The sequence below is a fragment of the Fistularia commersonii genome, chromosome 19 (assembly GCF_037954325.1).
Source record: "Fistularia commersonii isolate RoL2024-O1a breed Wild chromosome 19, RoL_Fcom_v1.0, whole genome shotgun sequence".
NCBI classification, from domain to species: domain Eukaryota; kingdom Metazoa; phylum Chordata; class Actinopteri; order Syngnathiformes; family Fistulariidae; genus Fistularia; species Fistularia commersonii.
The window spans coordinates 14495001-14507496 of NC_141302.1; the positions used below are offsets into that span (position 1 = coordinate 14495001).

General features: G+C 47.7%; 1 protein-coding gene across 2 annotated transcripts in view; it reads left to right on the forward strand.

Annotated features, from left to right (window-relative positions):
• nlgn2a (neuroligin 2a) overlaps nt 1–11053 on the forward strand; it is a 188007-nt gene extending 176954 nt beyond the window's left edge. For both annotated transcript variants that reach the window (XM_086166273.1, XM_086166272.1), the window contains 4 exons: nt 4018–4283; nt 5424–5577; nt 7667–8033; nt 8507–11053. In XM_086166273.1, coding sequence (XP_086022399.1) covers nt 4018–4283; nt 5424–5577; nt 7667–8033; nt 8507–9341 — 1622 coding nt within the window. In that variant the 3' untranslated portion in view covers nt 9342–11053. The remainder of the gene's footprint in view (nt 1–4017; nt 4284–5423; nt 5578–7666; nt 8034–8506) is intronic.
• The last annotated feature ends 1443 nt before the right edge of the window (nt 11054–12496 follow it).

A 12496-nucleotide genomic window follows, 5' to 3' on the forward strand; every position in this document is an offset into this window, starting at 1 on the left:
CAAATTTGGTTTCCAGAAAGTAGCCTCCCCCAGGGGAACCTTTTAGTGTTGCATTTTTACTTAAGCGCCACACTGGAAACCAAACCACAGAAGACGATGAAGAAGGCAATGTGGAGGTGGAAGCTGCCACAACGATCATGGAATAATAACCATGAACCATGAACTGTTAGTTGTTTGCTAAGTCTGCACTCAGTTCGGTCCAAAATGTTAATGTTCCTCCACAAGCCCTGGAAAACCATCTACAGGCCAGAAGAGCCTGGACCTCTTTGTTGCTCTGACTCTTGCAGCTTCTCTCCATTTCACCCAAGAAAAATGGCCAATGCAAGAAGCATCTGCTCATGGGCGTGGCTTATGAGTTAGACAATCACCAAACACTTATGAGCTCCCATGAAACCGTAAAGAGACCCTGCTTTGGAGCGGGAGCTAAGGTGGTTCTAGGAGCTGAAGGTCCGATTGCACAGAGAAACGGACTGCAAAAAGTTCCTGCAGTTCAGTCATGACATCTGTGTTAGGTACAAAGTACACGTCAAATTCTTACAACTTTGAGGATCACCTGCAGGGACACTTCGATGTTCAAGACAGGCTTTATGTCCCAGCGACCTCCCAATACCTCCTGCAGCCTTTGACATTCGTCTGTCAGATTCGGGAAAGGACCTGCTATTGAGCCTCGGAGGTCCCCATTCAAACAAGTCAGCGGCTCTTGAAGATCAGAGAGGCCGTGCTGCTCATAGCTTCTCCTTTGAACTGACGACTTCGGTGTCTAAGGATGTGTGACGTTATGCCAAATTAGTTGACGCCGTCACTTCTAATTGCGTCTTCACTCCAGTGCAAACCCACATCTGTCCGACCCCCCAGCGCTCCCCATTACCAACAATACATCCCGTGGGCTTGGTGCTAACGCCGCTAACGCCGCTAACGCCGCGAACCCACAGTCATGCGTCCACCATCTCTGATCACACCTCTCTTGAAGCCGTCATCCTCCCATCACAGGGCCGCTCAAGGAGTCTCTCATCTCTTCATCCTTTGCCTCGCAAACACACACACACACACGCACACACACGCATAAAGAAATGTTGGTTGAAAAGAAAGCGAGAGATTAAAAGGAGCAAATTCACACAACCGTCGCTGTGTGTTTTGTGTGTGTGTATGTATTCGGGGAGATGTTGGGGAGATGTTGTGTGTTTCCATATCTGCAGGTGTCTTGATACATCCCTTGATTTTCACTCCGTCGTAGAAACAAATGTCACCGCGGATGTGTGTGTGTGTGTGTGTGTGTGTGTCTTCATTTCTGAGACCCCATACAGTTACTACTAATGTCCCATTCACCCATTGATCCTAACCCAGGCACACCCAGTCCCCTCATTGGCTGGCTCCTTGGCGTGGACAATTAGCAAAAGACTGTTGCTGGGGTGAATTTTGATTTTTCAAATGAATAATCTGACCCCAATTTGGCGATATTAACCGCACATTAATCACACTTTTATAATTGTCTGATGAATGGATAAATATAAGTAAATATACATCCGCTTTAACTTCAGAATCTTGCTTATTTCCCTGTTCGTTCAAAGCTAATGTTATGACTGCATGCTAATAAAAAGCTAACATTGGCAACCTGCATGCTCATATGAAGCTAATGTTCCTGACCCACCTGTTATTAAAATTTAATCTTACCTACCAGCACAGTTGTCCAAAGATAAGATCACCAACCAACATGCACATAGAAAGCTAAGATTTCCAACCGAGGTGCTCAAACAAAGCTAAGATTAGTGACCAGTGTGCTTGTTATAAAGTTAACATTAGTGTCCTGCATGCTCACACAAAGCTTATGGTACAGATGTACTAATATTACCAACCTGCGTGCTTCTACAAAGCTAATATTACCGACATGCCTGCTGTACAAAGCTAATAGTACCAATCAGCTTACTCATACAATGTTAACATTAATGGCCCATGTGTTTATACAAAGCTAACGTTACCAACCTGCATGCTACTTTAAAGTTAACATTAGCATCCTGCATGTTCCTACAAAACAACCGTTACCAACCTGCATGCTCGTACAAAGGTAACATTAGCATCTTGCCCGCTTGTACAAAGCTAACGCCACCAACCTGTGGACTTATACAAAGTTAACATTATTACTGACGTGCATGCTCGTGCAAACCTAATATCATCAACCTGCGTGCTCAGTTAAAGATAATATTAGCATCCTGCATACTCATATTAAACTACATTACCAACCTGCATGGTGGTACAAAATGAACATTAGCATCCTGTAAGTTGTTACAAGGCTAATATTACCAACATGCATGCTTGTCCAAAGTCAAAATTAGTGTCCTGCGTTGTTCGTACAAAGCTAACATTACCGACCAGCTTGCCTGCTCCAAGTTAAGCGTCGAGGTGCTAACAGCAGGTGGGGTGCGTTGGAGATTCTCAAACTCTTTCAGCTTAATGTGCAAAGTTTAGCATGTTTGTTGACACTTCCATCTGTAAGGTTTCTTATTTTCAAATTTCCCTCCAGCAAGCATCGCTGTGCGTCTGTAATCTGCCCCCATGGAACTTGAGAAAACGTTCCATGTTGCAACTTAGAGGGTGATTAAAATATGAATTCCATTGTTTTTAGAACTGGTTATTTTTTTCTAAAAGTCCAAATCATATTTAGATGTCTATCTATAATATTGAATGTGGCTTTAACTTATATATGCAACAAAACATCAGTCAGGCTCTTCCTTTTTTTTTTTTTTACTAAACGCAGGACTGAAAACCGCTTGCAGGGTGATTTTAACAGGCAAAGCATCTATTTCTAACCCGACGAGCAGAAATCAGTCACTGCAGTGTTATCATTGATTTTCCAGGCAGACCCTCTTTAGCTGCAAAGGAACCCCCAAAGGCTGGGCGCGTCCGTGTTAACCCTTTGCCCTCCCCTCCCCCCCGCTGCTGTCCGCCAAACCTCTGTCCGCTCTAATGCCTGCGCTTCACTGTCATCACCCCATCGTCACCACCATCGTCTCCATCAACATCTAGACGTCGTCTGTCTGTCCCGCCTCTCCTCTCCTCCCAGGTAAGTGTCATGCTCTCGAGAGATGGTGAATCATGCCGGCAGGCCACCGCGGCCAGCACACCGGATCAATGGATTCAACGAATGGGCGGAAATGCAGGGGGAGGAGATGGCGTCTGGCATGTCACGCGGGGTTTCAGGGTGGCGGAAAAAGCAAAAACAGAAGGGAACAGGTGTGAGAAAATGACTTTGAGGGGAAAAAAAATACCCGATTCTTCCGTTCCTGTCTCCTGTCTGTAGGTGTAAAAGTTTCCAAGCTGCCTTTTAATATATAATTGATTTCCCAGGGAAAAGGAGAGATGAGGGAGCGGGAGCTGGGGGGGGGGGGGGGGGGGGGGTCCTGCAGCTCTGCTTAATAATTAACTGACCAATCTCTAGCCCGGGAGAAGAAAAAGCGGCGTGAGCAGAGGAGCGAGTGATGCAGCCAGGCCCTTAATAAGCCACTCGAGTGCATCCAGCGGCTTGGCGGGGAAGACAACCGGGAGTAGAAACGGAGGGGAAAATGGCCTCCTCCGACGTTTTCGGACGAGCGAGCCGCCGCAGGAGGAGCGATCGGACAGAGGAGGTTACAGGCAGAAGGTTATTTTTGGGTGAAATTGTGAGAATGTGCGGTCCCGTTAGCCCACCTCCAAGTCGTTGGAAGCGGGCAGAGAGGCCTCACAAAAGGCGGAGATGAAGATGCGGGGATTCCTCTATGGGAGTGAGGAGGATGGAAAGGATCAGAAGGGCAGCGTGGGTTAGATGTTCTGGAGATAAAGTCAAACTTAGATGGGTTGAGGGATGGTGAAGATCTGGGTAGAAGGATGCTGAGGTTGGAACTGTCAGGCAGGACGGGGAGGACCAGAGAATAAGGCAGATGATTGGCTTTGGCCTCATGAAGGGAGCAGCCCAGAGAAGAAGATTATTTTACTTGTGTTACAGTCTGTACTTTAATTCAGCATCTTCTCCGTCTGTCCCTTCAGGTCTGTTCCACAGGGCAATCGCTCAGAGTGGAACTGCCATCTCCAGCTGGTCCGTCAACTACCAGCCCCTCAAGTACACCAAGATCCTGGCCCGAAAGGTGGGCTGCACCTACACAGAAACGGCCGACCTGGTGGACTGCCTGCGGCGCAAGAACTTCAGGGAGCTGGTGGACCAGGACATCCAGCCGGCGCGGTACCACATCGCCTTTGGCCCGGTGGTGGACGGAGACGTGGTGCCCGACGACCCGGAGATCCTGATGCAGCAGGTGAGGAACCCTGCGTAAGGAGCCCAAAGGGCTTGTTTTTATTCGAAAGGAGCACGTGGAGAATATTCCTGAGGGAAGTCCTCCGGCATAATGCAGAAACATTTGCTCTTTGGCACCTTCGCACATGCATTTTACATCTGAGCAGGGAGGAAAACGCAAATATTTAAAAATATGTAACACAAGCGGTCGCGACCTCGCAAGGGTTCCGCTTCAGATGGCGGTCCGCAGACACCGCTAGCACATCACGGTCGAGAGCAAAGAGGGAAAGAACATATGGCGGAGAAGCAACCAACGGCGTGAAAGGAAACATTTCTGGAACAGATTCATATTAAAATCCCAAAGGCGTTGATTGTAATCTTGTTGCTCGGCAACCGCACGACTAAGGCGTCACCAAATGCCGGTTGGTTGTCCGACAATGCAGCAACGCAGCATGAGAAGGGATCGCTCGTTTTAGAGCAGGAGTGTCCAAACTTTTTGCAAAGAGGGCCATACTTGGTAAGGTGAAAATGTGTGAGGGCCGGCCATTCAGCCTGACATGTTTTGAACAAATAACATTAAATGCAAATGAACTATTTGATGACATTTATTCTTGCAAATGGCATACTTTTCATGTCTTAACACAGAACACAAATCTAAAGTTTTTACCAAAATCACTCTGTCTATGGACTTTGGATATGCCTGCTTTAGAGGCATCTATCTATCTATCTATGTATCTATGTATGTATGTATGTATGTATGTATGTATGTATCTATCTATCTATCTATCTATCTATCTATCTATCTATCTATCTATCTATCTATCTTCCATCCCATCACTCACCTACCCACCTATCCATTCATCCATCCATCCATCCATCTATAAGGAAATGAGTGTTGTGTTTCTTACACAAGTTGTACAAGTTGGTTTTATTTATTGTGGCTTTTTAGCAAAAGGAGATGAGAGATGATTCTTTCTGCATGGAAGTGTCTGGGGTTTATTAAAAACTAGGGAAATAGATTGATTTCTGATGAAGTTGTCGAGGTCCTTATTTCAAAGGGAAAAAAATCCTCTTTGAGGTGTGAGCAGCAGGAGTGTGTGTGGAGGAGATGTCGGACTGAATGTCTGACCTTGAGCGTGCTTTTCTACTCGTCGACCACCAGGGGGAGTTCCTGAACTACGACATCCTGATCGGGGTGAATCAGGGCGAGGGGCTGAAGTTCGTGGACGACAGTGAGGACAGCGACGGCATCTCGGCCGCAGCGTTCGATTACACCATCTCGAACTTTGTTGACAACCTCTACGGATACCCCGAGGGTGAGACTGCTACAATCTCATCTCTTCCAGGTGGTTCTCACACAGGAGATGAAAGGATTACTGTCACCTTTGGTTGAACGCTTCTGCAGGGCGGCTGTTTACATTAATTCATTATCGACACTGCTTACTTGCACTCGTAGTTGCGGGGAGGGGGTGGGCCGGAGCCTATCCCAGCCGTTATTGGGTGAGAGACGGGGTTCGCCCTGGACCAATCACAGGGCCACATACAACCATTCACCCTCTCATTCACATATCATATAAGGACATATGATTACTCACCCCATCACAGGTGATATAAATACATAAGACCTTTCAACCTGTCATTCACATGTCAGGTAGAGGTATACAACATTCACTCGGTCATTCACACATCATGTAGAAACATGCAACCATTCATTCACTCATTCACACGTCATTTAGAGACAATCACTCACTCATTCACATGGACACAGATATAGACATACAACCATTTACCCTCCCACTCACATGTCATATGAGAACATAAGATGCAACCATTACTCGCCATTTCACAAGTCATATAAATACATACAACAATTCACCCTCTCATTTACGTCATAGACATAAGACGGTTCATTCACTCATTCACACATCATATGGAGGCATACAGCCATTCACCCTCTCACTCACCTGCCATATAAGGACATACAGCAATTGATTCTTTAATTCACACATCATATAAGGACATTTTCATACCATATATACATACAACCACGCCTTCGTGAGTTGATACATACGGCCATTCTCCCTCTCATTCACAAGTCAGATAGAGACATGCAACATTCACTTGCTCATTCAAATGTCATATAGAGATATAAGACCATTTACTCTCATTCACAGAGCCTCGTATAGAGACCATACAGCCACACAATCACTCATTCATACATCACATAAAGACGTTCACGCACTCATTCACATGGCCACATATAGAGACATACAACCATTCACGCTCTCACTCACGTGATATATAAGGACAACCATTACTCGCCCCTTCACGAGTCGATACATACAACCATTCGCAAGCATACAGTCACTCATTCACACGTCACATAGAGACAGTCACTCACTCACATGTCATATAGAAGTATACAACCATTCACCCTCTCATTCACATGTCAGATAGAGGCATGCAGCATTTACTCGCTCAAACTTCATGTAGAGAACGACCATTCACTCTATCATTCACAGAGCCTCATATAGGGACCTACATCAATTCACTCATTCATTCATCACATAGAGACTTTCACTCACACATTCACATGGCCACATATAGAGACATACAACCATTCACTCAGTCATTCAAGTGGTATATAGAGGCATGCGACCAAACAACCTGTCATTCACAATCTGGACAATTTAATGTCTCCAGTGAAACTCCTGCATGCATTTGGACCGTGGGAGGAACCCAGAGAACCTGGGGGAACCCAACGCAGACACACAGAGAACATGGAGATACCACACAGAAAGGCCCCCCCCTGTGGGAATCTAACCAGGGACCCTCGTGCTGTGAAGCAGAAGTGCTAAACACTGCTCCACCGTTCTGCCCATTCTGTTAAGTGTAAAAAAAGATAGTGTCACTACCATTTTATTAAACAGAGACAGCGACTATCATTACCTCCTGTCTCGCTTCCATTAAACACGGCGCGATGCAGGAATGACAACGAGATCAAATGTGAAGTGAATCATGCGACGCAGAGAGCTGCAGAGAGCGCCGGGCGAGGAGATTATCTTTCACCATAGTGAGTCTCCGCTTTGGCCTTTGGATGCTCCACGGGGACCGACACCGTCTCTCGTCACCCGCGAGTCAACCGCTTCCCCGTCGTGGTGGTCGTTGTTTCAAACGGCTCAGACTGCGAACGCCTCACAGCGGGTACACTGTGCCGACACATTGGGATAACAAAGTCATGCTCACACTTCAGCGTCTGCTGCTCATTCAGCTTCGCTTGTTTGTTTTCACCGCCCTCTCTGCAAAGCATACAAGTCATTTTGGAGTCCTTGGACAACCACTGACTCCGCCCATTCCAATAACTTTTTTTTCTCACATCTCAATCTTGGTGCCGTCTTTCTCCAGGGAAAGACATCCTGAGGGAGACCATCAAATTCATGTACACGGACTGGGCTGACCGGGACAACGGCGACATGCGGAGGAAGACCTTGCTCGCCCTGTTCACAGACCACCAGTGGGTGGCACCAGCCGTGGCCACAGCCAAACTCCACGCCGAGTTCCAGTCGCCGGTTTATTTCTACACCTTCTACCACCACTGTCAGACGGACACACGGCCAGAGTGGGCAGATGCTGCTCACGGAGACGAGATACCATACGTGTTTGGGATGCCCATGATCGGTGCCACCGATCTGTTCCCTTGCAACTTCTCCAAGAACGACGTCATGCTGAGTGCTGTGGTGATGACCTACTGGACCAACTTTGCCAAAACTGGGTAGGACTTGATTTCTTAACCCCCCCTTGCAGGCCCATTGACCTTTTGAAGGACTACCAGGGGTGCTTTGTGAAACGGGAGAAAGTCATCTTGTAAGCAATACATTCTTTGTATGTTCCTTTCATAAAACTGTACTTTTAGCATACGTTTGAGGCAGCAGTTTTGAAGTGTCCAATGGGGAAAAAGTCAAAGAGGCCAGATTGAGATGGTTTGGACATGTACAAAGGAGGTACATTGTGAAGATCTCAGTAGAAGGCTTAAGAGTATGGAACCAGAGACCAGAGAGGAGGTGGACAGATGCAGTAAAAGAGGGCAGAAAGTTACTTTGGTGTAAGGGAAGAGGATACAGAGTAGGGTTGGGGGAAGTTGGTTAGTTATGGCAATCCCAAACAAATAGAAGTCTTCTGGTGCTTTTAGCCTTTCACTCTACTTCCATTCCTGTGACTGAGATCACCTCTCTGTCTTCCTTCCAGGGACCCTAACCTACCCGTGCCTCAGGACACTAAATTCATTCACACAAAGCCCAACCGCTTCGAAGAAGTAATCTGGACCAAGTTTAACTCCAAGGACAAGCAGTATCTCCACATCGGCTTGAAACCTCGTGTCAGAGACAACTACAGGGCCAACAAGGTGGCCTTTTGGTTGGAACTAGTGCCCCATCTCCATAGTTTACACGACGGCCTCTTCCAGACCACCACCCGCTCACCGCCGGGCTCTGGCCCTGGTACCCACAGACCCTGGCCCAGGACGCCAGGCCCTCGCACCACACGTCACCCCTATCCTACCTTCCCTTCAGACCCCGAACCGGAGGGTTCGGAGCGCCCTCATCAGACCCTGTTCCCCGGAGACACTCGCGACTATTCCACCGAGCTGAGTGTGACGGTCGCGGTCGGAGCGTCGCTCCTCTTCCTCAACATCCTGGCTTTCGCTGCCCTTTACTACAAGCGTGACAAGAGGCACGAGATGCGGCGCCACCGGCTGTCTCCCCAGCGAGGTGGCCCTGCGAATGACCTGGCTCACAGCCAGGAGGAGGAGATCATGTCTCTGCAGATGAAGCACTCGGAGCATGACGCTCACCACGACATGGAGCCCCTGCGGCCCCATGACATCCTGCGACCCGCCTGCCCACCCGACTATACTCTGGCGCTGCGCCGTGCCCCGGACGACGTACCTCTGATGACGCCTAACACCATCACCATGATCCCCAGCACCATCACCAGCATGCAACCTCTCCACGCCTTTAACACTTTCCCCACCACCGGCCACAACAACACCCTGCCACACCCCCACTCCACCACAAGGGTATAGTAGGGACTTGGCCGAAACAGCGCCACCTATGGACCAGGAAACCTGGCTCTGCCAACGATGGGGAACGAGGGCCTCTGGATGTAGGCCCTCTGTTGCTCTGTCACCGTCTCGTTTCTCAAAAACAACTCTGCCTCCTCCGTCATGTGCTGTCAGACTCTCGCAGCTCCTCTCCACGGGCGGTGCGTGGAGAAGCCACTTAACTGCAGGGCAGCAGATGACCCGTTTCTGGGGTGGCGGGGAGTTGATCGTTCAAAACTACTGTTTTCAAAGAAGGTCTGTTTCCAGATCCAAAGCCCCCCGCTGCCATTTGGCCGACGGGACGAACGCTCATTCACAGTTTTCCCTTCTTTGTGTTTCCTTTGGAGTCATCTCTTTTTCCCTCCTGCTCGTTTCATCTGCGCATCATTCTCTTTTCTACATCGGCATCTTATACTTGCTTTTGTCACCCAATCCCCGCGGTACTCCTTTTGCTCCTCCTCGGTTTCTAAATTACTGAGCCACCGGAGGGGACGCCGGGGTCCATGCATAGCGAGCGCACAGCCATGGAAAATGTGGATATGTGACACCGTACCGCCATCTGACCAGCATTCTTGGTGCCAATTGTATACTCGTGATTGCTTTCTCATCCAGGAGGACACTCACCAAGAGAGAATTTTAGTTTGTTCCTATTTACTGTCAACTAACAGATGCTGTGTGTGCTCATGACAAAGTGCCAAACTGGCCCTCGATTGTGTTTTATTCATCTCTTTTTATTTTGTTTTTTAAAGCATTTGTTTAATTGTTGTTTTGTGGATATTTTTTGGCTGAAAATATAGATATAGAGAAATGATATTCTATATGATTATATATAAATGTGTACAAAGGAGAAAGTATATAAAAGGGTTTTTTTTCAGCGGGGATCTATGCATGAATTATTTTTAAAGACAACGACGGGGGGGAAAGGACACTGTCCACGTCGATGCACGTTTCCCCGAACCTGCCCGCGTGTCGGCTCTTGTTCCTGCCGGGGACGCCCGACAAACCCGTGACCCTCCCACGACTCTCGATTCCCAAAACAAGACAATAATAACAGTAATAATCGCCACGAAGAAACAAAGATCTCACAGACAAAGCAACGCCTGTGGATGTCATTCTGCTCTTTCCCTTGCGACGTTATTAAGGGGGATTTCTCCAGCCCGCTGATGCAACCGGCGGCAAGCCCATCCTTCGACAGTAGCTTCTTTTTTCTTTCCCTCTACGCGGAGATGATAGTTTTTTAGCAAACGTGAGTTTCGGGATTTGCCGTTGGAGCTCAGAATTATTTTTCTATCTTGTTGAAGGCGCCGGACGAAGGAGGGAACAGAAGGCTTCTGCTCTTTTTGCATACACTTTCCCAAATACTGTCAGCACCCCTATTTCCAGCACATGCATATTCTGATTATTAGGATTGATGTGGAACTCTGTGTGTGTGTGTGTGTGTGTGTGTGTGTGTGTGTGTGGGTGTGGGTGTGTGTGTGTGTGTGTGAGAGAGGGAGAGAGAGAGAGAAAGAGTGCGATCAGAACTGCTGTACATGGGCATAGGTGTGCTGTGAAATCACCTTCTCGGTAAAAACCATATCATCTGAAATGACCACCCTCCAGCAGCTACTTGCCCAAACTCGCCCATGTTACCCCCTGGCCCCCGCCCCGGTACCGACCCCCAGCCACACCGAAATCAGCCATGAACGCAAAAACGAATCGATCCCCCACCCCCCCGGCGCTATTTCAGACCTCAGTTCAGCACCGCTAATCGTCCTCACGTTCAAGGCAAAGTCGACCGTGACAGTGACTTTTCACAAGCTTGTTAGTTGTAAATTAAATCCCAAGCACATGGAGGGCATATCTTGGCGGAAGGTGAGAAGGGGATTCACCAGGGTCCCCTCAACAGGGTAATAGAAACTTCTTTGTGGTCCTGCCTCTTCTCTTTCAAATGACAACACGCAGGTCCGCAGCCCCTATTAGTATGTGAACTGAATCGATGTGCTGTTCTTGGAGCCCGCGGGGACACAAGGTAGCTTACACCTAGTGACGGGAGAAGTTAGTCCACTGGTGCTGTTGTTGCTTGTGCGCTAGTGTTAGCCTGTTTGTTTTCTATTTTATTACCAGCCAGGAGGGGCAGTGGCGACGGCGGAGGCGGTCAGGGGTGGGGTGGGGGGGGTTTGGGTTTTGGATAGCTGGAAGCAAACTGCTTTCACCGTGGGAGATTTTTTTGTATGGAAACGTGCACAATGTACAACCCAGAACAGCTGATGTACGACGGGCGGATTGATTCTGTGTAGGATGGATGGGACGCTGGCAAAGACTCACAGCCTTAACTGTAGGAATAAGATGGGAAGGAGACGGAGTTGGAGCTGCTCACAAGCAAAGACGAGGACGTCGGAAGGCACGGCCGTCCGGGAGTTCACCAGGAGTGTGCTTTTATTATCTGTTTTCACAGAGAAACTGTCTGATCAGATCAGCGCAAACACCTTTTTGTACTCCTGTGGATTTAGAAGTCGCCGCGAGGTAAACTGGAACAACCTCGAGAACCTGTCCTGTCTATTCTTTTTTGTTTGTTTGTTTGTTTGTTTGTTTGTTTGTTTGTTTGTTTGTTTTTTCCTCGTCTATTTTATAAGATACCACTGGAGGGCATCATCACGAAAGGTCGGCAGCGGTCTGCCCGAGGTGAGGACGCCAGGTGTAAGGAGAAAAAACGCCAAACTGGGCATCAGGACACATGCAGACACACAAAACCTGGAGGAGGATCAGAACTGTACATTTTTAAGTGTAAGAGTCAAACAAACAAAATATTTGTAAATATTAAGTTTCTTGTTTGTTTTTCTTTTCTTTTTTTGTTTGTTTTGAGTGAATGAATGAAATGCTTATTTTGTGACACAAAAGACAACAGGTGCAAAGAAATGGGCTCTAGCTTGAGGTTGACGCCTCGTCCGTTAACGCTCTTGGTGTCATTTTGTACTTCCTTGTTAGGTCCCGCGTTGACTCATGACTCCTGTAGCATCCAACCTCCTAACCTGTAGCAGTACTTCATCTTGTGTTTGGAATTAGCTACTTTCAAATAAACGTTACGTCACAAAAAAAAAAAAAAAATTTGTTCTTCTATGTGGATGGTTTTCTTGATGTGATTTCAAAACAAAAAA